General features: G+C 31.3%; 1 protein-coding gene across 1 annotated transcript; it reads right to left on the bottom strand.

The window, feature by feature from the left end:
- Positions 1-564: 564 nt before the first annotated feature.
- LOC125074014 (lysosome-associated membrane glycoprotein 1) lies at positions 565-20901 on the bottom strand. Its single transcript, XM_047685181.1, has 6 exons — positions 20653-20901; positions 8036-8145; positions 5990-6121; positions 4323-4439; positions 3516-3718; positions 565-3202 (listed from the first exon to the last, which is right to left on the bottom strand). Exons 1-6 carry the CDS (start codon positions 20732-20734, stop codon positions 2956-2958), a joined length of 891 nt encoding a protein of 296 aa, XP_047541137.1. The 5' UTR covers positions 20735-20901; the 3' UTR covers positions 565-2955.
- Positions 20902-22524: the final 1623 nt, after the last annotated feature.

Below are 22524 nucleotides of genomic sequence, written 5' to 3'. Positions count from 1 at the left end.
GACTTCCTGTTACACATTTCCGTCCCACACGCAAACACTCCCACAGATTGAAGAACATCGAGAGAAGATGTTACACATCAAAAATAATAACAGCCTTACTTATAAAACGTGTTTTAGCTATTGTTTGGTTATCTCTTTCACTCATATGTGATTAGACATTCGCAAAAAGTTGACAAGCATTGTTTAAAAAATACGAACCTTAACAACACTTTTTTTTTTTTCAAAAAAAGCGAAAACGATGCGAAGACAGCGGTTCAATTTTTAATAGGAAAATTTCTTTTATAAATTAAATGGAAGTCTTAAGAGGTAGATAGATTTTTATAAGAGCAGAATTTTATTAATTTAATATTATCTCGAGTAAATTTATTCAGAAAATACAATAATCAGAAGTATAAATGTCCGAAGTGTTTATTGTACAATAATTATGTCATACACAATATAGTAATAACAGATAAAAAAATCTTTAACTGTCAAACAATTATTCATAGATAATCTCTCTCTATTATAAAGCTTTTAATAAAATGTGAAACGAAATTACCATAAAAAAAACTAATAAGATATTATATTTTATTATGTTTGTTTAGACTGATATATTGTATTATTTATAAAATGATTAAAATAGTTTTAGTTAATATAATTTTCATCCTGAAAAACGCGTGTGACGGATGCTTATAAAAAAACACTAGTGAGACCAAGTTTGCGCACAATACAACATCGAATTCAGCCATAATTGTCGTAACGACGGCGACGAATAAAAAATTACTTATTGCTTGTACACGTAATATCAATATGTCCGCTATACCGCAAACAATTTTAAAAATAAATTATATTTACCTCTCCCATATAATTACATATAAATATTCATATAATTACATGTAAATAATTGTCAATAAATTATATTTTATTATCATCTGATATGTTATGATTAGTTAACGATTTTAATAATGCGAATACGAATTATAATGAATATTAAAACACATTTCCCATTACCACATTCTTTCTCATTTACTGATTTATATCGGCTTATACCGGTTCATACCGGCTAGTACCGGTTAATACCGAAATCTTACAGAAATGGTTCTAGCCTAGGGATTACTGGGAATATTATGAGGATTAAATACATTTTTTATACATAGTTATCAACCTTCAACAACAGTAAACAGTTACATCTCGATACGCTTTACAAACTCGATGAAATCTCTCATCGTAATCGACTTCAACAGATCCTCTATAATTTTTAGAATAGAATTACTTCACAAAGATATATTTTCATTTCAGCTTATATACATTTTCAAACACTATTGTAACAACACTAACTATTCATCGATTCAACACTATCGATATTACAAACACATCACTATCGCTCTTGAATAAAGTAATTCATACAATATACGATAATAATTAAACAATAAGTGACGGCTACTAAAGAACATATTTATTTTAAATATATTTTTTTTCTATTTTTAAAATGCATTTTAAAAATAGAATATTAGTGTATGACATATGTTTTTGTTTTATGACAGTTACTGTGCTTCCTGATATGTCACCTTTGGCAATAAAGTTATTAGCACGGTAAAAAGTTTAATCATTCGATAGCGATACACCACGAACGAGATCTATGACGTCACAGTTGTGCTTGTAATTACACCGGCTTATTCATTCAGAGTGTATTTGTGTCTATGTGTGGTATAAATACGGCTTATCATATACTGTATGAAGCTACCGTAACTACTTTTTAAGTAAGTATTAATAGTTTCGAATTATTTCCGTTCCTTAACAAGTAAGTTAGTAATAGTTTTTTTTTTCGATCTAAGTGATGTGTACTTTAAATTTAACAACGTTTTGGGACTACTGCGTTATCTAGAAATTGGCATTTTTTTTTATTTATCCTCTTATACTTAACCGGCGTTCTGAACTTTCGTAAGCAATCTTTAATAACATTTTTGTATAATAAATATTCTGTAGCCTCGTGCAAAAAGGGCAAAGCCACGTTTTTGAGTAAAATGTAAGCAAAGATTGAACATTTGCCAAACTTTTCAAAAAGTATGCCCAAAACAGCATAAACGAAATGTTACTAAAGTTCAAGTAATGTAAATGTGGAAAATTTACCTTCCTATGAGAAGAAGCATGAAGCTAATGCCACCACGCCGCTCCAATGCTTGAGATACTTATCAGAATTTCATTGAAACATGTAGATTTTCTCACTCATTTTCCTTTACGCTTGAGCAAAAGATTAATTTTAAACACAAATTAAACAATTGAAAATTTTATAATGCTTGCTTTGTCAGACTGAACCCGAAATTATCTTTATCCATAGATGTTATATAATACTACCAACATATTATATTCACTGTTTCTATTCGAATTATCTAAAAGTAAGGACATTGGGCCTTTTGGCACTAGGCACAGTATTTTTTTTTAAAGTACAATGAAAAAAATTGTGTCGTAAAATACTATTGTGAAGTAAATATTTTAAATGACATTATAATTAGTGTCCATGCCTTAATTCTATAATTCTTATTTACTTAAAAAAAAACTGAATTCTTATTAGACCGTAAAATGCTATTAAAATTTACAAAACAGACAATTATTCGCAGTAAAATTAATTGTTGCTTTTTCCCATGACTATTAATAAATCTTAACTATTTAAAAAAGTTTTATAGCAAAAAAAACTCGTGATATGTTAACGCATGCTTAAATTAACGCACAATAACATAATATATTTACTGATTATGCTTGTAGATTATATCTAATTGCTTAAATTAAAATTATCGACAACTTTTAAAAATGCATTATACAATACGAACAGCACTTCATGGTTCTGACAAGTTTAATTAAGAACGTTATAAAGTAAAACATTAAATTTAAGATAGAAATAAAAGTATCGACAAATCATTGACAAATACTAACACTAATCATAACGTCATCAATTCAAGTTCAGAACGTCTAACCTCTTCATTCCATCGTGTCGTATTGAACCTTCTTTACTTTCAAATAACGCCAGATGGCGTAACCTACCAAGGTGCCTGCGGTAGCAATAGCCAGTGCTGCCCCCACAGCGACGGGGGCGGTTTCAGAACGAGCGCGCGCGGAGTCAGAGCAATGCCATGGTGGTCCGAATTCACCGTCGCGTTTAAACATAAACGCTTGCAAGCGCATTTGACGGAGGTATAACTTAGCTCGATGCGCAAGTGTTGGGTTGCTAGAAGGAAAATATACATTTTTATGTACGTATGACAAACAAACTTCATTAATAAATAGCCTTATTTACACTAAAATCCTAATTACTGAATGTCATTAACAAAGCGGATTAAGTTAAAACAATAAACTTATCGAACAATACACATATGTATTACTAAAAATGTTACCTATCAAAATAATTTTACTAATTTTATTAAATAATATTGACGTTTACTAAATTAATTATATTTATATTTTCAATAAATAATAAATAACAAAAGTACCATATGTAAGTTGTGTCTGCCGCAATTACTGGGATTTTTTTATTAACTTACCTAGGTTCTTCTTCAGCTAAATCAATTACAGTTTCCTCGGGACACGAGAAGGATTTGCCAACCGGTGTAGGGAACAAAAGAGCCCTAGGTCCAGTAGTGAGGGTAACTCTTCGGCCTTGTTTTGCTGCATGCTCCAGTATTCTTGCACTAGAATTGTATGTTAGTCGAACGCTGTCCGCGTACCAACGCTCACCGCCTGGTGTCTGAAATTATCAACAACAATACCTATTTAATTTATAATTTTTTATTTAAATACCACAATATTTAGTCCTAACTTTAAGGAACTTGAAGCGACTGAACTGATTCCGTCAAAAGAAGCTAAGACCTATCCAATGAAACTAGTTTCCGAATAAAAAAATACATCGCATCGGTCGTTAAGGGCCTAAGTGAAGGCATTATACGATGCCAAACACAGGCAAACTTCAAACTTATCCTTACTCAACGCTTTCTGCGCTGAGGTGTTAAAAATAAATAACAATTTATGTTTTAATAGTTAATTTTTTTCACTAATACTAATACTGTTTTACTAATACTGAGGTCGACAATAATCATTATTGAAAATTTGAGAAAACATATGAATTTTCATGTTTCGTAAATTTTTTTACAATACTAAATCTCATAGCTACCAAACAAATGAAAGAATCTGAAGAAAAAGAAAAGAGAAAAGAATCTGCCACTTTTTTGTCTTTGCCTATTTATTATTTATACTTAATTTAAAAGCAATGTTGTTTGTTGTTGAATTTTGGTCATTTGAACCATATAAATTAGTTGAAGGATAGACTAGAAGAGATCATTGTTGAATATTACCTTAGCGAAGACCATTTCTAACGAAAACTCCTTGAAAGAAAGGACCAGCGTCTCCAAATCACTTTCCTTGCAAGCCCCGGCCACGTTGGCATTGTTAGGGACAAAAGTGTTTGCATCCTGTAACAAAATTATAAATTTACACTAATAAGCAACCCGTATTAGAGCAGCGTGGTGGAATTAGCAGCAGCGAGACGTTTACGGATAGTTAATTTACTTATTTAGACTTCACTTATAAGAAATGGGTAACACCTACTAACTATATATCCTACTTAATATTGTACAGATGTATCGGATTATGAGAAATCGAGACTAGTAAATGCTCTGTGTTTTTTACTCACACTTTAGAACTACAATATCACCTGTCAGAATTTGATAAAAAAATCATAACATTTAATTCTCTAATTTCATTAACATTTTGTCGTGTGCCCAGAGGATGGGAAGTGCTTTTTAACGGCGTAATGTTGCTAGTATTCTTGTGATCATTCCTCACGAAATGACCGTGAGGAATGATGATTTCTAAAGTAAGTAATTTTTAGTGTAATTTTTATGTAATAAAGGTAAATAAATATATATGACAAATATAAAGGGTATACACATAAACATAGCGTATCACTTTGAATCGGTTTTCAATATTTCACGAATGAACGAAACTAGTTCATACAATTCTTACGTAATAACGCTGCTGTAATGTATACTTTGTATAACGTCCTTTTTTTAAGTTTACTTATAGTTTTTAAAAGAGTTTTATTTTTTTATTAAAAAAAGTCTGAATAATATACGTATATCGCAGCCTTGTACTCACATATTTAAATTTCTTATTTGCATATCTCATTAAGGCTATTTTCTGAACAAGGCCATGGAGGGCATACTTAGCATTTTTCTAATATACAAGGGAATAATTGTGTGTAGGTAAATAAACGTTTAAAACGACCATTAGATGTTTGTTTTTTACTGCAGCATTTCTATCCAAAAAGTTTTATTTACACTGAACTAATGAAAACAAACTTTCCAATAAACTAATTTATGGTTGGTTAATTTGTACATCAAGTTGAGTGTGAAAGTTTTCGGCATCGCTAAAATAAACGGAATATTCTTAGAAGTAATCAAAAAAGTTTTAGTTGAAACTGCACGTAAAGAATAACTTATATTAATGTGCACAGCGTGGTATAGCAAGTTCTAGGTGGTGCCCAATTGATTATTATTTTATTTTTATAGTGGAGCTTGCGCAATCATATCGGCATAAGCAGCAGTAGGCCGAAGAGTGAGTGAGCCAGAGTAATTACAGGCACAGGGACATAACATCTTAGTTCCCAGCGTTGGTAAGAACTGGTTAATATTTCTATCAGTGCCATTGCCCATGGGCCGTGGTGACCACTTACCATCAGGGGGCCTATTCGCTCGTCCGCCTACCTATGTCATATAAAATTAAAGGAATTGTTAATATTTTTTATAGTACAAATTCTTGTATTCTAATTAATGAAAATATTACAACTACAACTTAAATTGTGACATCGAATATAACGAAAGACGACGATGACCACTTACCATCAGGTGGGATAGTAACATAATATCGAAGTTGTTTTGCATACATAAGAATTTTATGAAATGTATGACGTCGTTTATTGTTTGGTCTAAATGCTATTTATTTATAAAAAATAATAACTTACGGCTCGTTCATTTAGTTTCGTTACGTATGATATATCGAGTAGAGCGTCAACGGTGAATAGGATGCAAGTTTCACCACCGCCTCCATACAGGCGATATGTTGCTGTCATCAAACTGCGTTCTGTTGCTGGTTCCTAAAAAATATTTTATACATATTAATTGCCTTCTATTTTATATTTTTATTTGTTTATTAAAAAAAATGAGTCGAATGAAACTGGGCCATCCCCAGTGGTTAGAACGCGTGCATCTTAACCGATGATTTCGAGTTCAAACCCAGGGAGGCACCACTGAATTTTCATGTGCTTAGTTTGTGTTTATAATTCTTCTCGTGCTCGGCGGTGAAGGAAAACATCGTGAAGAAAGCTGTATGTGTCTAATTTCAACGAAATTCTGCCACATGTGTATTCCGCCAACCCGCATTGGAGCAGCTTGGTGGAATATGCTCCAAACCATCTCCTCAAAAGGAAAGGAGGCCTTTAGCCCAGCAGTGGGAAATTTACAGGTTGCTAATGCTAATTAAAAAAAATTATAACACATAAACTAATCAAGCAAGTTTTTTTTTCAACACCAGGTCACCAGTCCCAGTCCAGTACCAATCGTGGCTTAGACAGCAATCACAAAACAATATATTTTCACTGCGACACAACATGTAACCACATCTCGCTTTGAACTGTTTGATTGGACGAAATTAAAGACAAAACAGTTCTGAGCTCTCGCAAAAAAAAAATATGAGTCTCCTGCAAATTCCAAGATTATTTCATTTATTAAACAAACATTTGTCATATTTCTCAATTTAAAAACCTACATAAGACAATGAGAACAGCTTAACCATATTATAATTTCGAGCTAATTAACAATTATGGAAATTATCTTAACAATATTTTATCTGGTTAACCGGTAATCCGGTTATGTTCTTAGCTCTATCGGATATACCTACGTAATGTTATATGAGAACCGACAATTGTAGTTGGCTTACTTGGAATTAGCGCTGCTCACATCTACCTACAACATAATGTTCCAGAACTTTCTAGAAGTTTTGTATTGCAAGCACATGAAATTCACGCTTGTCACGTATATATTAATATTATAAATTAAAACACTCTCCGAAACGCACTGCATAAGCAATTCTTTCAGTTTGTCATTATAAAAAAAGGCTTATTTAAACTATATATAGATGGCTAATTAGCCATAACTCCGCCCGCTGTGCAACAAATCATTATTGTTATATTCCTAAGATTTCTGTGTATTACGTTTGTGGTGTACAATAAAGTAAATTAATAATAACCTATACTGACATGTCTGAACATCACCGAAACACAATTGACAAAAATAAACTAATAGGACTTTAAAACAAAATAGAAAAGGCCGAAAGCAGGGGCTTTAGCAGCCACATGTTTCACTCCTGGCTTCAGTATAGTCTCGGTGAATTCACGATTACTATTTTACATCCGTACTAATTTTAAATCAATTTCCTAGATGTTTACGTAATGGCCTTCTTAGTCACAAGTAAAGTAACATTAATAATACTGTTATAAAAGTATACATAATATGTATATGCCGTAAGTATTTAATCATACAATATGTCAACCCTAAAAGATTGACGTTACCTACATGTTACATAACAGGGGACAACGAAATGCCCCTGAATAGAATCTACGAATATGCCCCTGACATCCATGTCAGGGGCATATTCGTAGTACAATGCATTTAATCAAAATGCACCTGTATAGAATTTGTAAATAATAGAACATAGTTGTACAGATTTGTATTTAAAAAAGATAATAAACAATGTCTTTCTACTAAATTTTTTAGGCTAAACGCCTTATTATTACGATTTAGTTATCAAAACAATGATAATATAATACATAACACAACAAAATAGAGAGGCCAGTGGGAGTAATGGGCTAAATTCGATTCTAGTGCATTCCTTATTTCTGTAATTATTATTACCTTGTCATTATATAAGTTTATTTTAAAAGACATTTTTTTTTCTTTTAAAATCTATTTTTTTTAATTTTTAGATTATAAATATAAACGTTAAAACTCACCGTCGATCCTCCAGGCACAACGGTCGTTTTGCTGTACTTGGTGACTCGCGGTCTTCTCGTCGAAGCCTGGCTCTCTAGTTGAAGACTCTGCACCGAACATACCACCAAGACTGCCAACACAGACCACATATGTTCAAAACCGTTTTATTTCGGAACATTTACAATTTATCATTAACTTTAAACATTCCCGTTAACGCTTCGAATTCACTTGACACTTTTTTTCGGTTACCATCATTTTTAATGTACGACTACGTAAAGTATTATTTTTATTCACTTCACAGTCACAGTTTCCCATAAAGCGTTTAATGAAATAAATATGTATTGGTACTATAATGTAGAAAGTCAAAATATGAAAAAAGGCTACAATTTGAAGAATCATTTAGAATTTTAAATATGCGATTATAAAAAATAAACTATGTGTATGAATGAATTTTTTAAACACTTTTCGTATAATATTTCTTAAAACATTTGTATAGGCGCAATCTTAACATCGCATTGGCGTGTCTCTTGCACGTAGCGCACAATAAACGACCTAATTTGGTTAGTGATGTGCTTTTATATGATTGGACATATCGATAAACCTTCACAAACAAATCACTACCGGTGAAATAATACAAAACCAATGTTGGTAACATTATCATCCTACTAGAGTTAATAAATTATGAGATTATTTATTATAGCTCTGTCTTTTACAGTAACTATTGATTTACTATAGATTAAATTTATTTTATTTATTATTGCAGCACCACCCATCTCATATTCTATGAGCTATCCTAACCTACACCGTTGTTTGCCTGGAAGAGAACGCTGTGTAGCGATAAGGTTATCAAAATTGTACGCCTCTTTTATTTAGGCTGTATCCATGTTTTATTTTCTCTTTTTGGCGTACAATAAAATATAAAGTAAAGTATATTGTATGTGAATTAGTATTTTATGTTTCAGACTCTTATGCATTTTTTCATACTGTCATTGTAATCGTTCATGATTTCGGAGTTGGAAGTTTATTCAAGTGAAATCGTGAATCTTATTTTATCTTTTTATTAAATCTATCACTTAGCTTATCCGACGTAATTACTAGCTCGTTTCGTCTCTATTATACTAACTATATTCCTTTTGATTTGGAAAGAGATAAGAGTTTTTTTTTTCAAATGAAGTTATTGCTTCAAATAAGCTGTGCCGAACAAAAATTCCTTTTTTGTCTAAGACTCAATTTACTATCGAAGAAAAACCTAAATATTTTAAGTTAACTTTGCACCGGTGGAAAGGATAGCTTAATTATATAATGAGTAAAAAGAGATTACATATCTCAAAACAAAATAAATACTTTTTGAAACGATAGCTTGACAAAAAGGAAAACATTACGAATAATATGATCTTTGTCTTTCAGCGACATGGGCAACATTCATCTCCGTTTAAAAAAAAATATTCATTTTTTAAATTCTCAATATGTTGACATGAATGGGTTTAGGTTATTCAATTATTCACATCTGTAATTAAATCAGAGCCGAGGCCCCACTGGACCATAAAACTCGTTTTAAATCCCTGCAAACAGGACTGTGTGTGAATCCGTGATTTAATTTTATTTTAATACTTCATCATTCACATTCGTACTCAACGGTGAATAATAAATGTCGTATATAAGCTTACATACATTCGATTAAATTCTGCCACATGTATACCAACGATCAGGCATTCGAGCACTGTGGTGGAAAAAGGTCCAAAACTTTGACCTTAAAAGTAGAGGAGGCCTTTCATCTCGGTCCATTTTCTTATCTGATTCATATATGTGTGTCATTATGAATAAACTAGATCCCATTCGGCTTGGGTGCAGTTTATTAATAAAAAATTATACGTTATAAATATAATTAACGCGCTTTAGCACCCAGTAGTAATGTTACTTTCTAGCAATGAAGAAAATTTAGAATTTAATCATTAGTTTAGGAGATTACCCCCTAAATACAGATGACTAAATTTACATACTGATGAAGAAATAAAAATCAACTAATCTCTTGAAGCTTTCGTTGTGTAAGCCTCAAACTTAGCATCAGAATATATATCTGATAAAAATATATGGAATTAATGCTGAGCTTCGTGTCGATACCTCTCTGATCTACATTTCAAGCTTGACGTCAATTCAACGAGTAAAATAACACTTCAAATGTGATCGAGAGCTCAAACTTAAATACCGTATAAAAAAAACCCTAATTACAGTTCCTTTAAGTCGAACTAAAAATAAATTACTAAACTAAATCTATTATTATCGATACTGCATAACCCGATGAACATCACTACATCCATTTAGATTCGCGAGTGGAAAAATATAATACATACGAAGCCGAGACAAGATTATATGCATTCACTGTGAAATGGTCACGTGCGAAGAATTCAAATCTAGAACAAATATTTTAAATATCGAATTTGTAGATTTCAATGACGTTCTTTTTAAAATTTCTTACGTATTTTTTTTTCTATTTGTTCTTAATAAGCCATACGGCTTGTGTAAGTCTTGTTAGGTACCACCGAATCATCACATGTTTAACACCAAGAGTGAGTCATTCATGCAAAAATTGCGTTTCGTCGGCGAAAATGCAAGTGGATATAAGTAGTAAAAATTATTGTTAGTATTGCACAATCCAGCTAAGTACTAATAAGTAAATTGCATGGGGTACGTAAAACTAACGTTTGTGTATCTTCATTCCTTCTTCGATCGGAATAGACTATATTTATAACTCTAACAACACCAGAGGTTTGAAACAATAATATACCGATTGAAAATGGTTTAAATAGTAATTGCCTTTATTTCAGCGATGCAATTTGTAAAATATTCTCTACGCTTAGAGGCTTCGCTAGATAGCAAAATGTGGTCAGATTTTAACCGAAATGAAAATGTTGCAGTAACTTGTGTTACCGAAGCGTACGTAACACGTACATCCGCAGAGCCTCGCTGTATGCCACGGAAAGCTTTTATATATGCTACGAAAGATTACAGAAAGCCGCCTTGGCTTAGCCACATAACGTGGACGCCAAAAGACTTACTAGAGTATATACGTATACTCTATATACGCCTAACCGACTGGGTTAATATTAAGCTTAGACTATCTCTCCTGAATTACTAAATCACCAGATTTTTCAAATATTCAGTGATAAAACCATAAGTAAATTAATAAATTGTATCATCAAAATGTAACAACTGCTAGCAAACCTAATTAAATAAATAAATTAAAATAAAATAAGTACCTACATAAGTGATTTGGACTTTTTGGAAAGACGTTCTTTTCTGTGTTTCGTTTTTTTTTTGTAATTGTTTTAGATTTGATATTACTTCGATTTGATTTACTTTTATCTACCATTTTGATTTATTCTCCTCGTAATACTTCAAAGATTGATTGGAAAACATCTCCTATTACTAATAAGTTCGCCATTGACAATTTTTTTTTTTTTTTGCTTCTTTTATGATCATTTGAATGCAACAAGATACGACAACAACCAGTGGATTCGGTGATTTAAGGACCCGAATCCTGAAAGTATTACAAATGTTCCGTGACAAATCTTAAAGCGAACTTTATTATGATAATTCTAATTAAACTTTAAAATGTGCTTTTTAAATATATATATATATATATATATATATATATATATATATATATATGTAGTTTAAAAGACGAAAATATCAAAGTAGAGCAAAGTTCGTAATTACATAAAAAACATATATTTATCGAAATAATCGTGCTACTTAAATAGACGTGGGAATACGCAACTGCAGGAGTCAATGAACCCGTACTCCTATAGGTCACTTATTTTCATTATTAAATATCAATTAAATAAATTAATTGGGCTAATCAATAAAACATTCCGAAGTTTGAAAGAGCAGTTGTGGGATTCTTTTAAAATTTCACGTTATATAAGTTGATATTTCAGGGTTCATTATCATAAGTGTGTCATTTACGTATATGAGTTTCTAAATTCACTCTAACATAACTTTTAAATGTCTGAAATCGTTAGACTCCTTACATCGTCCCGATTAACACGGCTTTTAATTCATTCAGGGCAGTCGCATAATTTTTATTTTTAATATAAAATTAGTTTATTCTTTCATTGTCATTATGTGAAATATAACTGAGTAGCTTTACAAATAATGATTTTTTTTATGATATAGGTAGGCGGAGGAGCAAATGGGCCACCTGATGGTAAGTGATCACCATCGCCCATTGACAATAGCGCTGTATGAAATTCCTTCGACCATTCCTTACATTGCCAATGACTAAATACACTAACCCAACTTTGGTAACTAAGATGTTATATCCCTTGTGCCTGTAGTTACACTGGCTCACTCACACTAAAAAAATGTTACGATTTACTGTTATAATTATATGTATATAGTTTAAAGGTTTCTCCACGCAAACGGCAATCCCACGTAGACATTTGTAAATGTCAGTTATTAAGTTATTTATTTATGATGTTCCACAGATAAATGAATAAAAAATCACAAATATATTAAACTAGTTATAAAAGTTAGGTACTTAAGAAATATAATATTAAATTTGTTTTTTTTTTTTAAATAAATTGAGCGTAAATCTTAAACTAACCTACCTAAACTAATGCCTACTCCGATGGTTTTAAAAAATCTCTCTCAGATTATTAGACATAAGTCCGCCCATTGTACACACATAAAATAATTGGTTATATTTTTGTTTTGAGCATTATTTCTAGTTTTGTTTTTTTTTCTTAGTTTAATCCTAAGATTTCTGTATTTTTGTTTGTGGTGTACAATAAAGTATATTAACATTAACATTAAACGTCACTTCATTTGTTCGCAATTTTAAATACGAAACGAATATACAAACAGTTTTACTAGTTGCGTTATCAATACATAGTAGTATAAAAACAAATACGCTTCCCATTTATCTTTAAAACTGCACAACGGATTTTGATACGGCTTTATAGATAGAGTGATTCAATAGGTTTATATGTATAATACATGCATAATATAGTCGAGAGACATTGATCATTTAGAGGTTTCTAATGTTATGTCGTAAATAAAAACATTTTTGCACTTACACTGCAAACGTTGGTTTAAATCTACAAGATAGGTCAAAATAACTTACTACAGTATATACAGGTTCGGAATGTAGATCATAACTCAGAAATTCTTTTCCAACATTAGAAATGAAAAGTAATGCCAATCAACCGATCTTGATCCCTTGGGCTATTGTCGTCCCCACACCTAACACAAGTGACAAGCTTAAAAGGAGGGGTAAACAGGAATATTAGTAATTGCTAGTATTCTTTAAAAAAAAAAATATCCTGCCTGAAAATCAACAAGTATTAGGTCCACGCTTTTTATCATCTATACAATCTATACATAGTTAATAAAGTCTGGTAGAAAATACTGTATAAGTACAATCTAGGTGGAGACAAATCCTAATAAAAATGTTCGCATTTTCCAACCAACATGGATTTTCTCTCGAGTTCGCCTTCTGCCCCTAAATGTAAAAACTTTCCAAGATAATACAATTTTAAAATCATCGCTACCTCATTTCAAAGTTTTAAGTCGTCGAGAAGTGTCCCGCTCAACTGGCTAATCCCAGTCAGTGTGTCCCCCTTGTTACGTACAAGATATTCCCGTCAATAACCCATATCAAATGATTTTAATTCAACTATTATTTAACATATTTCAAAACCTATTAATTATGAGAGTTTCAAGTACTCGTTTAAATTTATTTCCTGTCCTCTAAAATGAACCTACCAAGACTACCAATCAATGCCGTATAGTTGCAATGAGCTGATTCAAACAAAAAGTTGGAACAGCTTTAAAGAACCAGTCTCAAATTGTCCATTCAGGGAATATTGACGCGAGAATTCTAGTGGAACCCATAAATAATAAATAAAAAAGAGGGTCCATGATATATCTAGTTGCCATCGAATATCCAACATCTGGTAGACTTTCCATCTTCAATTCAAAGTTAGTTCTTTTACTAAAGAGGTAGAATAGAGTAGATTTACAATTGAAACTGTGTAAACAGTAGCGAGCAAAAATTTTCATGGGTTTAATTTGTGTTTAAAATTCATCTCTAGCTCGGCGGTGAAGGAAAACATCGTGAGGAAACCTGCATGTGTCTAATTTCCACGAAATTTAGAAACATATGAATCCACCAACCCGCATTGGCAGCAGCGTGGTGAAATATGCTCCTAACCTTCTCCTCAAAGAAGATTTTCCAGTGGAAAATTTGAAGACTGCTACTATTATACTCAGTAACCTTATAACTTCTAAGAGTATCGAATCGAAACTTTAAAGTGTGTTCAAGTTAGGTCACATCTGGGTCAAGTTTCTAACATTTAATTTGAATGAAGGGGAGAATTCAGTCTCCTTAAGGCAACTATACTGGAGTAGTGAGTTCGTAATATAATAGTCTGGACTTCATATTACAAATGCGATTTCATATCAGAAATGACCCAATTAGTGTTGGTTGGTTATGTTATAAGGATTCAAATGGAACCGTATTTAAATTACAGTACTGGATGTCAATTAGTAATAAAACGTAATTGACTTTAACTTTTCCACGAAAAATACAGTGCGTTACGTAACACAACTTTTGGTAAATGTTGAAAGTTAAGAGCAGACTGGCAAATTGGCTAACGGTATGTGATCACCGATCGCTTGGTCATTGGTACTGTAACAAATATTTATAAAAATTAACAATCTTTTACTTTGTTAATACACCACTAATCTTGGGGACTTGTGCCTGTAGTTACACTCGCGTACTCATCCTTTAAACTAGAACCCAAATAGAAAGTATTGTTTTAACTTTAACATAACAGTGCCCTCGTAGAAAATGTCCTTAAAACTTTTGGAAATTATGCAATGAGAAAGCTGAATATCTAAAGAGAAAACTGAATTTATTTGTTTGTTAACTTTGCTAAAAAACAATCTACTCTCAGCGGGGCCAAGCCCCTTCCAAACGACCTTCCTGGATCCGCCAATGTTTTATCGAAATGTCTTCCTCTCAATAGAAAGCTTGGAGCGTTATTAAAGTTAAGACAGAATATCACAAAGCATCAGTTTAATCTAACGGAACTCCACTGTGCTCGATTTAGATATAAAACAAAATGAAAACGGAAAATGTAGGTCAGATCAAGTCTGAATAGTTCCAACTTTATTCTAAAGTTCTATTAATGTATCAGATATGGCAAAGTTTGAGCGATAGTAAATATTTTAAACGGAAACTGAGGCTTAACAATGCACACGTTGTCAGTTTGGGGATCTTAGGGTTTAACTTCAATGACTACTCGTAGCATTTGGAAATGTGTCTAACAAATGACACCCCATGAATGTTACACAGATTAGATCTCTTATTTTGAATTATCGTTCGGAAAAATAAAACGCAGTTCCAATGCAGGCAATGTTAGAGTGTTATTCGAGATATTTTCTTAAGATTTTTTTTTCTGGTCATTGAGCGTTCAAATGGAATACTTAACAGAAACTATGAGTAGGTGAATCACTAACAGACCTACATACAAATATATACATACTAATTAGTAAAACAAATGATGAATATTACGATTATACTGTCATAAATATTCCAAATACTATTATAAATGCGAAAGTAATTACGTCTGTCTCTGTCTGTCTGTTGCTTTTTCACGGCCAAACTATTAAACCGACTTTAATTAAATTTGGTATGAAACAATCTTAAACTCCAAAGAGGGACGTAGGCAACTTTTTTAGACCATATACCTGACAACCAAACCCTAAAACGCCAGCAAAGCCGCTGGTGTAAAATAGTAAACGATATAATTTGAAGAGAAAAAAAATGTTAAATCAAATTTTAGTTTGATATGCCTCGTACCCTGACTAAAAAAGTCAATTTTTAACGACTGCCCCCAATCAGAATAGAGCAGAATAGAGATGGGATAGGTTTCTCTACTAGATTAAATAAAATAAAAATTATCCTACTAGAGTACCTAAGCTTTTGTTACGATACGTAATGACATAATGAATGATTTTACGATAACGTGGAATAAAAAAAAAACTGTGTCTATGTAGCAATTTTAGATTTAAAAGTTCAGGGTCGAAACATATATGTATGTGGATGTATTTGTAAAATAGAATAGATTATAATGGTGGAATATAATAGTCCATTTATGTGGACTCATCATCATTTGCTTTAATCCCATTTGTGAAAAATCGTGACGTCAGCCCACTTCGGGATTGCTTCTTCGTGTCTAATGTGCAGGTGGTTGAGTTGTTATTCCAGTTACAGTCGAACATTAATGCCTTTGTATAAATACGACTTTGAATAAGAAATGATAATTTTGAGAGTTTATATTCCCCTTCTTTTAATGCACATAATATTGACCCCAAATTCCTTGTTAACGTTGTTTTTTTTATATATAAATAGATAATAATGCTATAAACCACCTGTGAATAGCGTGTAAATTTTACATGAAGGTCGTAACGTTTGATTTAAAAGCACTGTTTTTCCATACGCCAAATTTACATATATTAAAAAATGATAGCATGCTTTGTGGTCAGGTAAAATTTTATATGACGGGTAAAATTTCGATTTGATGGAAAATATTTATAAAAAAAAGTTATAATACTTATTTTTTTCGTAAGGATTTTTGCATTTAATCAAAAATATATATATGTATACGTACTTATTTTTAGAGTACAAAAATATGTTGCTAGAAATCTTGCGTATTAGTTGTGGCATACGAGCGAAAAGTTGGCGCCGGGCGCGGGGCAAGAAAATTAATAAAGTTTTAACGATACGGTGAATATTTTACTATATATAATTTATGCAATGTTAAAACGAGTGAAGTGTTTCGCGTATATAAAACAACACACAATTGACTATTGCACAAAAAGACATAAATTTTGATATATTGTGTATAAAATTAAAAGCAAAATACAAGAAGTTCAAACAAGTGGCTTCTAATGTAGAATAGGCAGTTGGCGCCCAACGTGGGACTATAAAATTTTGACGTTATTTATTATAATATTAGACGTTAGAGATGTTATTAATTTTAAATGCTTAATTTTCATCTTTCAACTTTAAAAATAACCAAAAGTTGAGAATTTCACTACATAACTGTCAATTATTTCGGTTGTCTGGATGGTTACTATATTTAAAATAGAAAGCTTCCAATTGGTTTAGTACGTATCCCATTTATCCTCTTATATTTCTTTAGTCGAATTCCCATTGGCAATGCAACCAAAAAAATGTTAAGGAAAACCTAACCTATGAAATAATTGATATTCATCTCACAGTTACAGGTGTAACGTATAATTTATCATTGTTTATGTACAAGTTATTTTCCATGTCATAAAAACATACCCAATTGTCTTTGAAAATTTCCCTAGAGAATAGATCTATTTAAATACTAATAACTTCATTTTTTGACAGTCATTTTTCATTCTACCCTCACACCACTCCACATCCAAACCAAATGTTAATATTTAAGTACGTGACCGACTACTACACATACATAATAAATAAAAATAAGATCGGATTATTAATCAATATAATCAAACACCAAACTGTACTAAAAGGTTTTCTCGTGGTCCGAAAGTTCATAAATATTGACAAAAGTGATCGTGAAATTTAATATAAGTCTCTAATTTTCTTAAACAAACGTTGTTCTATCGAGGATCCAAAATGGCTGACAATGACAAGGGTCTAAAGAGAATACCCACGCTTCATGACGCGGCTTAGCAAACATCACGTCAATCTTTATTAAACTAACGCTTACTTAAATAGTTTACAAGATACGCAAAAGCAATGAACATACTTCACCACGCTTTGGTATTTTATATACAGTAAGTACTACTTTGTGCGGACATGACATAATTTCTAAGTCTCCTTTTACCGATCATGTAATGCCTATTTCGACCAAGAAGCATTCGAAAGACTTAAAACCAGGTTTTTTAGAACATTAATCTTATTAAAAAAATATTTTCGTCTAATTTGAAATTGATTGCTAAGATCCATAGAAATTAAAAATAAAATCATAATTGTTAGTTAAGCATAGTTAGTTTATATACAACTGTTGGTTAAAAGACATCTCCTAAGAGGAGGTGTGACGATGCCGTCCTAAGCGATTAAGCGACCCCAGCGGCCGATCTCATGAGACGCCAGCCAACTATACGGGCGATATTATAGGGCACAAGTGTGCAAACAAAGCACTCTTTAATTCCTCGCTCTCATAATCCGAAAGTACGGTAAATCCACCACCAATGGCCTTGCATGCTCTCCGAGCCATGGAAGTGTACATACTTTAAACTGTCAAACTCCGTGCTGTTACTGAGAATTTTCTATGGAAAAGCCCCATATTTTTTTATCAGCCCGACCTGGGGTTTCGTGACGGAACCTGCTATAGCTCTGCGGTCTTATATTTAGCCGCTAGACCAACGAGTCATTCTTAAAGCGTAACCTAGTATACCGTGTTCCTCTAATGCATCCAGCATTATTGGAATACAAACATAGCAGAACTTCATCCAATTTGTAATTACATTTTTTTTTTCTTTTTTGTAATATAAGTAGGCAGACTGAGTAATGGGCCACTTGATGATAAGTTCAACTGCCAAAAAAATTGACACTGTATAAGCAACCCCACATCGCCAATGAGCCACCAATCTTGGGAACAAGATATTGACCCTTGTGCTCGAGTAAAATTTGCTCAATTCGCCCTTCAAACCCGAACACGAAAGTACTAAGTATTCCTACTTGGCGGTAGATTAAGTGATAAGTGACCGGTACCTACCCGAACGGACTTGCAAAGGGCTCTACCACCAGGTAACGCAAATAATAAATGGTACTTTTTACACAGCTTTTACGAAAATTTCCAGGTACGTGGGAGAAATAGATACATGGTACTGACAACACCGAGGTCGATACAAATAATAATAAGATCTAAACATGACTTATTAATGAACATACACTGTATTAACATTCGTAGAAAAATTTAATTGATATCCGTAATTATATGTACAATATCCTTTATTATTAATCCTAATCATTGTGGTCTTGTTGTATTTTCTTATTGAAATTACAATTTTGTTTTTAACAAGGACACCTGTCACTCTAATGACATTTAATTAGGTACTGCTGCCACATAGTAAATTAGCGTAGTATGTATAAAATAAATATATTAGAACGTAGTTTTAGCGTAAAATCCAATCTAATAAATAGTTATTTCGACATATACTTTATTATACGAGTATATTATAAAGAGGTAAAATTTGTTTGTTTGTATGTAGTAATATATGAAACTCCTAATACGTTTAAAAAAAAAACACTGGTAGAAAGCTATATTATTCCTGTGTGCTATAAGATATAAATTATATTTACATCATTTCATTTTCTTTATTAATAAAATGCAGCCATGCAAAGCCGGGGCAGATCGTTTGTATATTATACCATAATATAAAAATCAATAGTTACAATTGACAGTTAATCTCTGCATCTCATACGAACAAAGAGCTTTACTTTGAATTAAATTAATTTGACACAAAAAGAAATTGTATAACATTTTCAATTATTCGAAAATAAGAAGAAGAAAATATGTTTATTTCAATTATAATCTCTTTGTTATTTTTTTCGTGTGTTCTCACGCAAAGGAGATGAATATACGGACTAAAAATTAAAATTACTTGTTGAATTGTATAAGAATATTAAAAAAATTATAGCTAAATTAAAATACATAAAGTATAAATATAAATTATTATTAATGAAAGAACAAAACCTTCTTGGAACTTCTTGGAATCTGTGAGAATTTTATGAAACATAATATCATCATTAAACTATTATTTATTATCGGGTTATAAATAAATAGTTCGTTTATTACTAGAATATCAAAGGATTCCCTGAGGTCTCCATACAAACGAACCCGCGAATATAGTATATTGCAAGATACTATAAAAACTATAAGGCCTTTAAAATTTAAACCAATTATTGTTTCCGTAAACTTTACGAACATGACGTCAATGTTCGTAAAATTTACAGGAAACCACGAGTAATCATCAACGACATTATTTAAAGCGATAAACTAATTCGATATCATATTTACTTTTTACAATAAAAACATGTGAGAGAATAAATTAATTAAAAATATTAAAAAGATGTTTTTTTATATCAAAATTCGTTTTTCTATTTACGGTGTCAAAAAACAATTTGAACGCAATTTAGTTAATTTATTTAATAAAATCGGAGCCTAAAAATATTATTATCATAATCTGTGTTATAATTTTTAAACAAAAAATTATGATATAAAATACGTAATTAAAATTTTTAGTTACTGGCTTATTCTTAGTCTGGCTTAGTCTATTCCTCTACTATAAGGTACATAAAATTAATAATAAAAAAATCCTTTTCGACACACATAAATACTGTACATTTATATATGTTAAATACAGTATGTGCTTGTGTTATTTATATTCACAAAAATAAAGGAAAAGATTTAACTTAAATGACCTTTCTTATATTCACAGTATTTTTGATAATTTATTTTTTTATTCATCAATTATAATTTCTGTTTTGACAATGATAAAATTATTTAATAAAAGCACCTGTAAATTATATTGAAATGTTTTAAATAAAAATATTCATTTTACTTACATAAACACACGAACTTCGCCAAGGAACCCATACTTGCATCTAGAATAGAGGAAAAATTCTTAAAGACTACACGATGTGGCATTTCGACGTAGCCGACGACTACGCAAGAACTGCCTACACGAAATAATTTAAATATCTAAATGTAACTTTTGTTTCGTCAGCTAAGTATTAGAAAAACTAAGTATATCTGCGATCCATTTGGACGAAACTAGGGGAGCTTCTTGTTTTTTTAACTTTTTATACTGAACGTTTCGGTGGTGCGGCGGACATTTTGTGACGTCACGGACAAAATCAATCCTTTCGGACATGCGCAAAATTTCTCCTTGGCCTATTTCATAGCGTCGGTTCGTGACCGTGATGGCTGTGTTTAATTTTATCGTCATACCAAAATGGCGATTTTATGAATGAAACTTTATTCATTCAAATGTTATTTTTGGATTCGAGATTAATAATGAAAGCACACTTGACCAAATTTTGAAGATTTTAAGAAGTTCTGCAACTTACTTGAAAAACAATACTCATCTTATGACTATATTTTGTTATTGCCAATATATGAAATTTATTATTTGAATTAGCAGGCCAAAATTATAATTAACTACACTTAGCACAGATTGCTAATAAATATATTTCTTCAACTATTTATCTTCTCACATTCACGTGCACACACTTTCTGAATTTAAGACCTCTGATGAAAAAGCCTAGGCTTATATTTTTTAACAAATTTCAATTAAATCTACTTTATAGTAACGACTGCTTAAGATAGATTCACCGCGTTCTTTATTAAAGGTCTTTCTATCTTGTATAAGTATTTTATTATTTTATTTTATTTATACAACCAGGGAACTAAACTCGGCTTTAATTTTATTTGTTCGTCAGCGTTTATTGCGCTGCCAACCACTCAATTAGTAGATTCCATTATTGGACATAATTCTCTTTAAGACTTTTGACTTTTTCAGACTAAGTCATTTATGTATATCAGAAAGAGTAAATGACCAAGAATTAATCCTTGTGAGACTCCAGTATTATACCTCTAAGTTGCATTATTAAAATAAAAAAAAAACAATATTCATTGTAAATAAATGAATAGTGGCTTATTAATCTGATGGGTAGTATTTGCTTTAACCCGTAATACAAAAAAAACTAGACAATTCACGTGATAGTTTATGTATGACAAATAATATATTTGGGTCAAAGGGTATTATAATCAGTCTACTAATAATAAACATGATCTGCATGTATATATCTATATAAATTAAAATCAATTACCACATATGTTTATCCGTGAATCATTTCAAAGCACTTTTAATCTTCTGGACAAGGTTTGTATGAAAGAAAATATTTGAAAAACACCACGGAAGAAAAAAATATTTTGAGTTTAAATCGACTTCATAAAATGTTAACATGAATGACATACAAACCAACGCCCAAATGTTGATGGGCACTAAGTAAATATTTTTCAAAATTAATCTTGGGGTTAGGGCGATAGTTTGTATGTATGTTCGTCATATCATTTTATATTTCTATTATTTCATTTACTTTTAGTGTAACATTGAAAGATTCACCAATTACTATGTTAAAGCATGTTCTTTAATCACGAATTCAAAATCTTTAGAAACGATTTTGTACCTTATTATTATTTTATAGGTTACAGCTATTGTTGAATTTTGAATGAAAACTATAAAAAACATTTGAATGGAAACTTACGTGAAATAGTATTATGTTTTTTTCATCATTTGATTAACTATCTTGACGGGTTGACCCCCAGATCTGGAAACAAACTAATGTATTCTGTAAAATTTTACAGTTGATTTATTGAAGACATTTATTTATATATTTCACTGTTTGCTTACGAAGTGAAATTACTAAAGAAAA

The sequence above is a fragment of the Vanessa atalanta genome, chromosome 26 (assembly GCF_905147765.1).
Source record: "Vanessa atalanta chromosome 26, ilVanAtal1.2, whole genome shotgun sequence".
NCBI lineage: Eukaryota > Metazoa > Arthropoda > Insecta > Lepidoptera > Nymphalidae > Vanessa > Vanessa atalanta.
The sequence above is the reverse complement of the archived record's forward strand: the minus strand, read 5'-3'. Positions and strand labels throughout refer to the sequence as shown.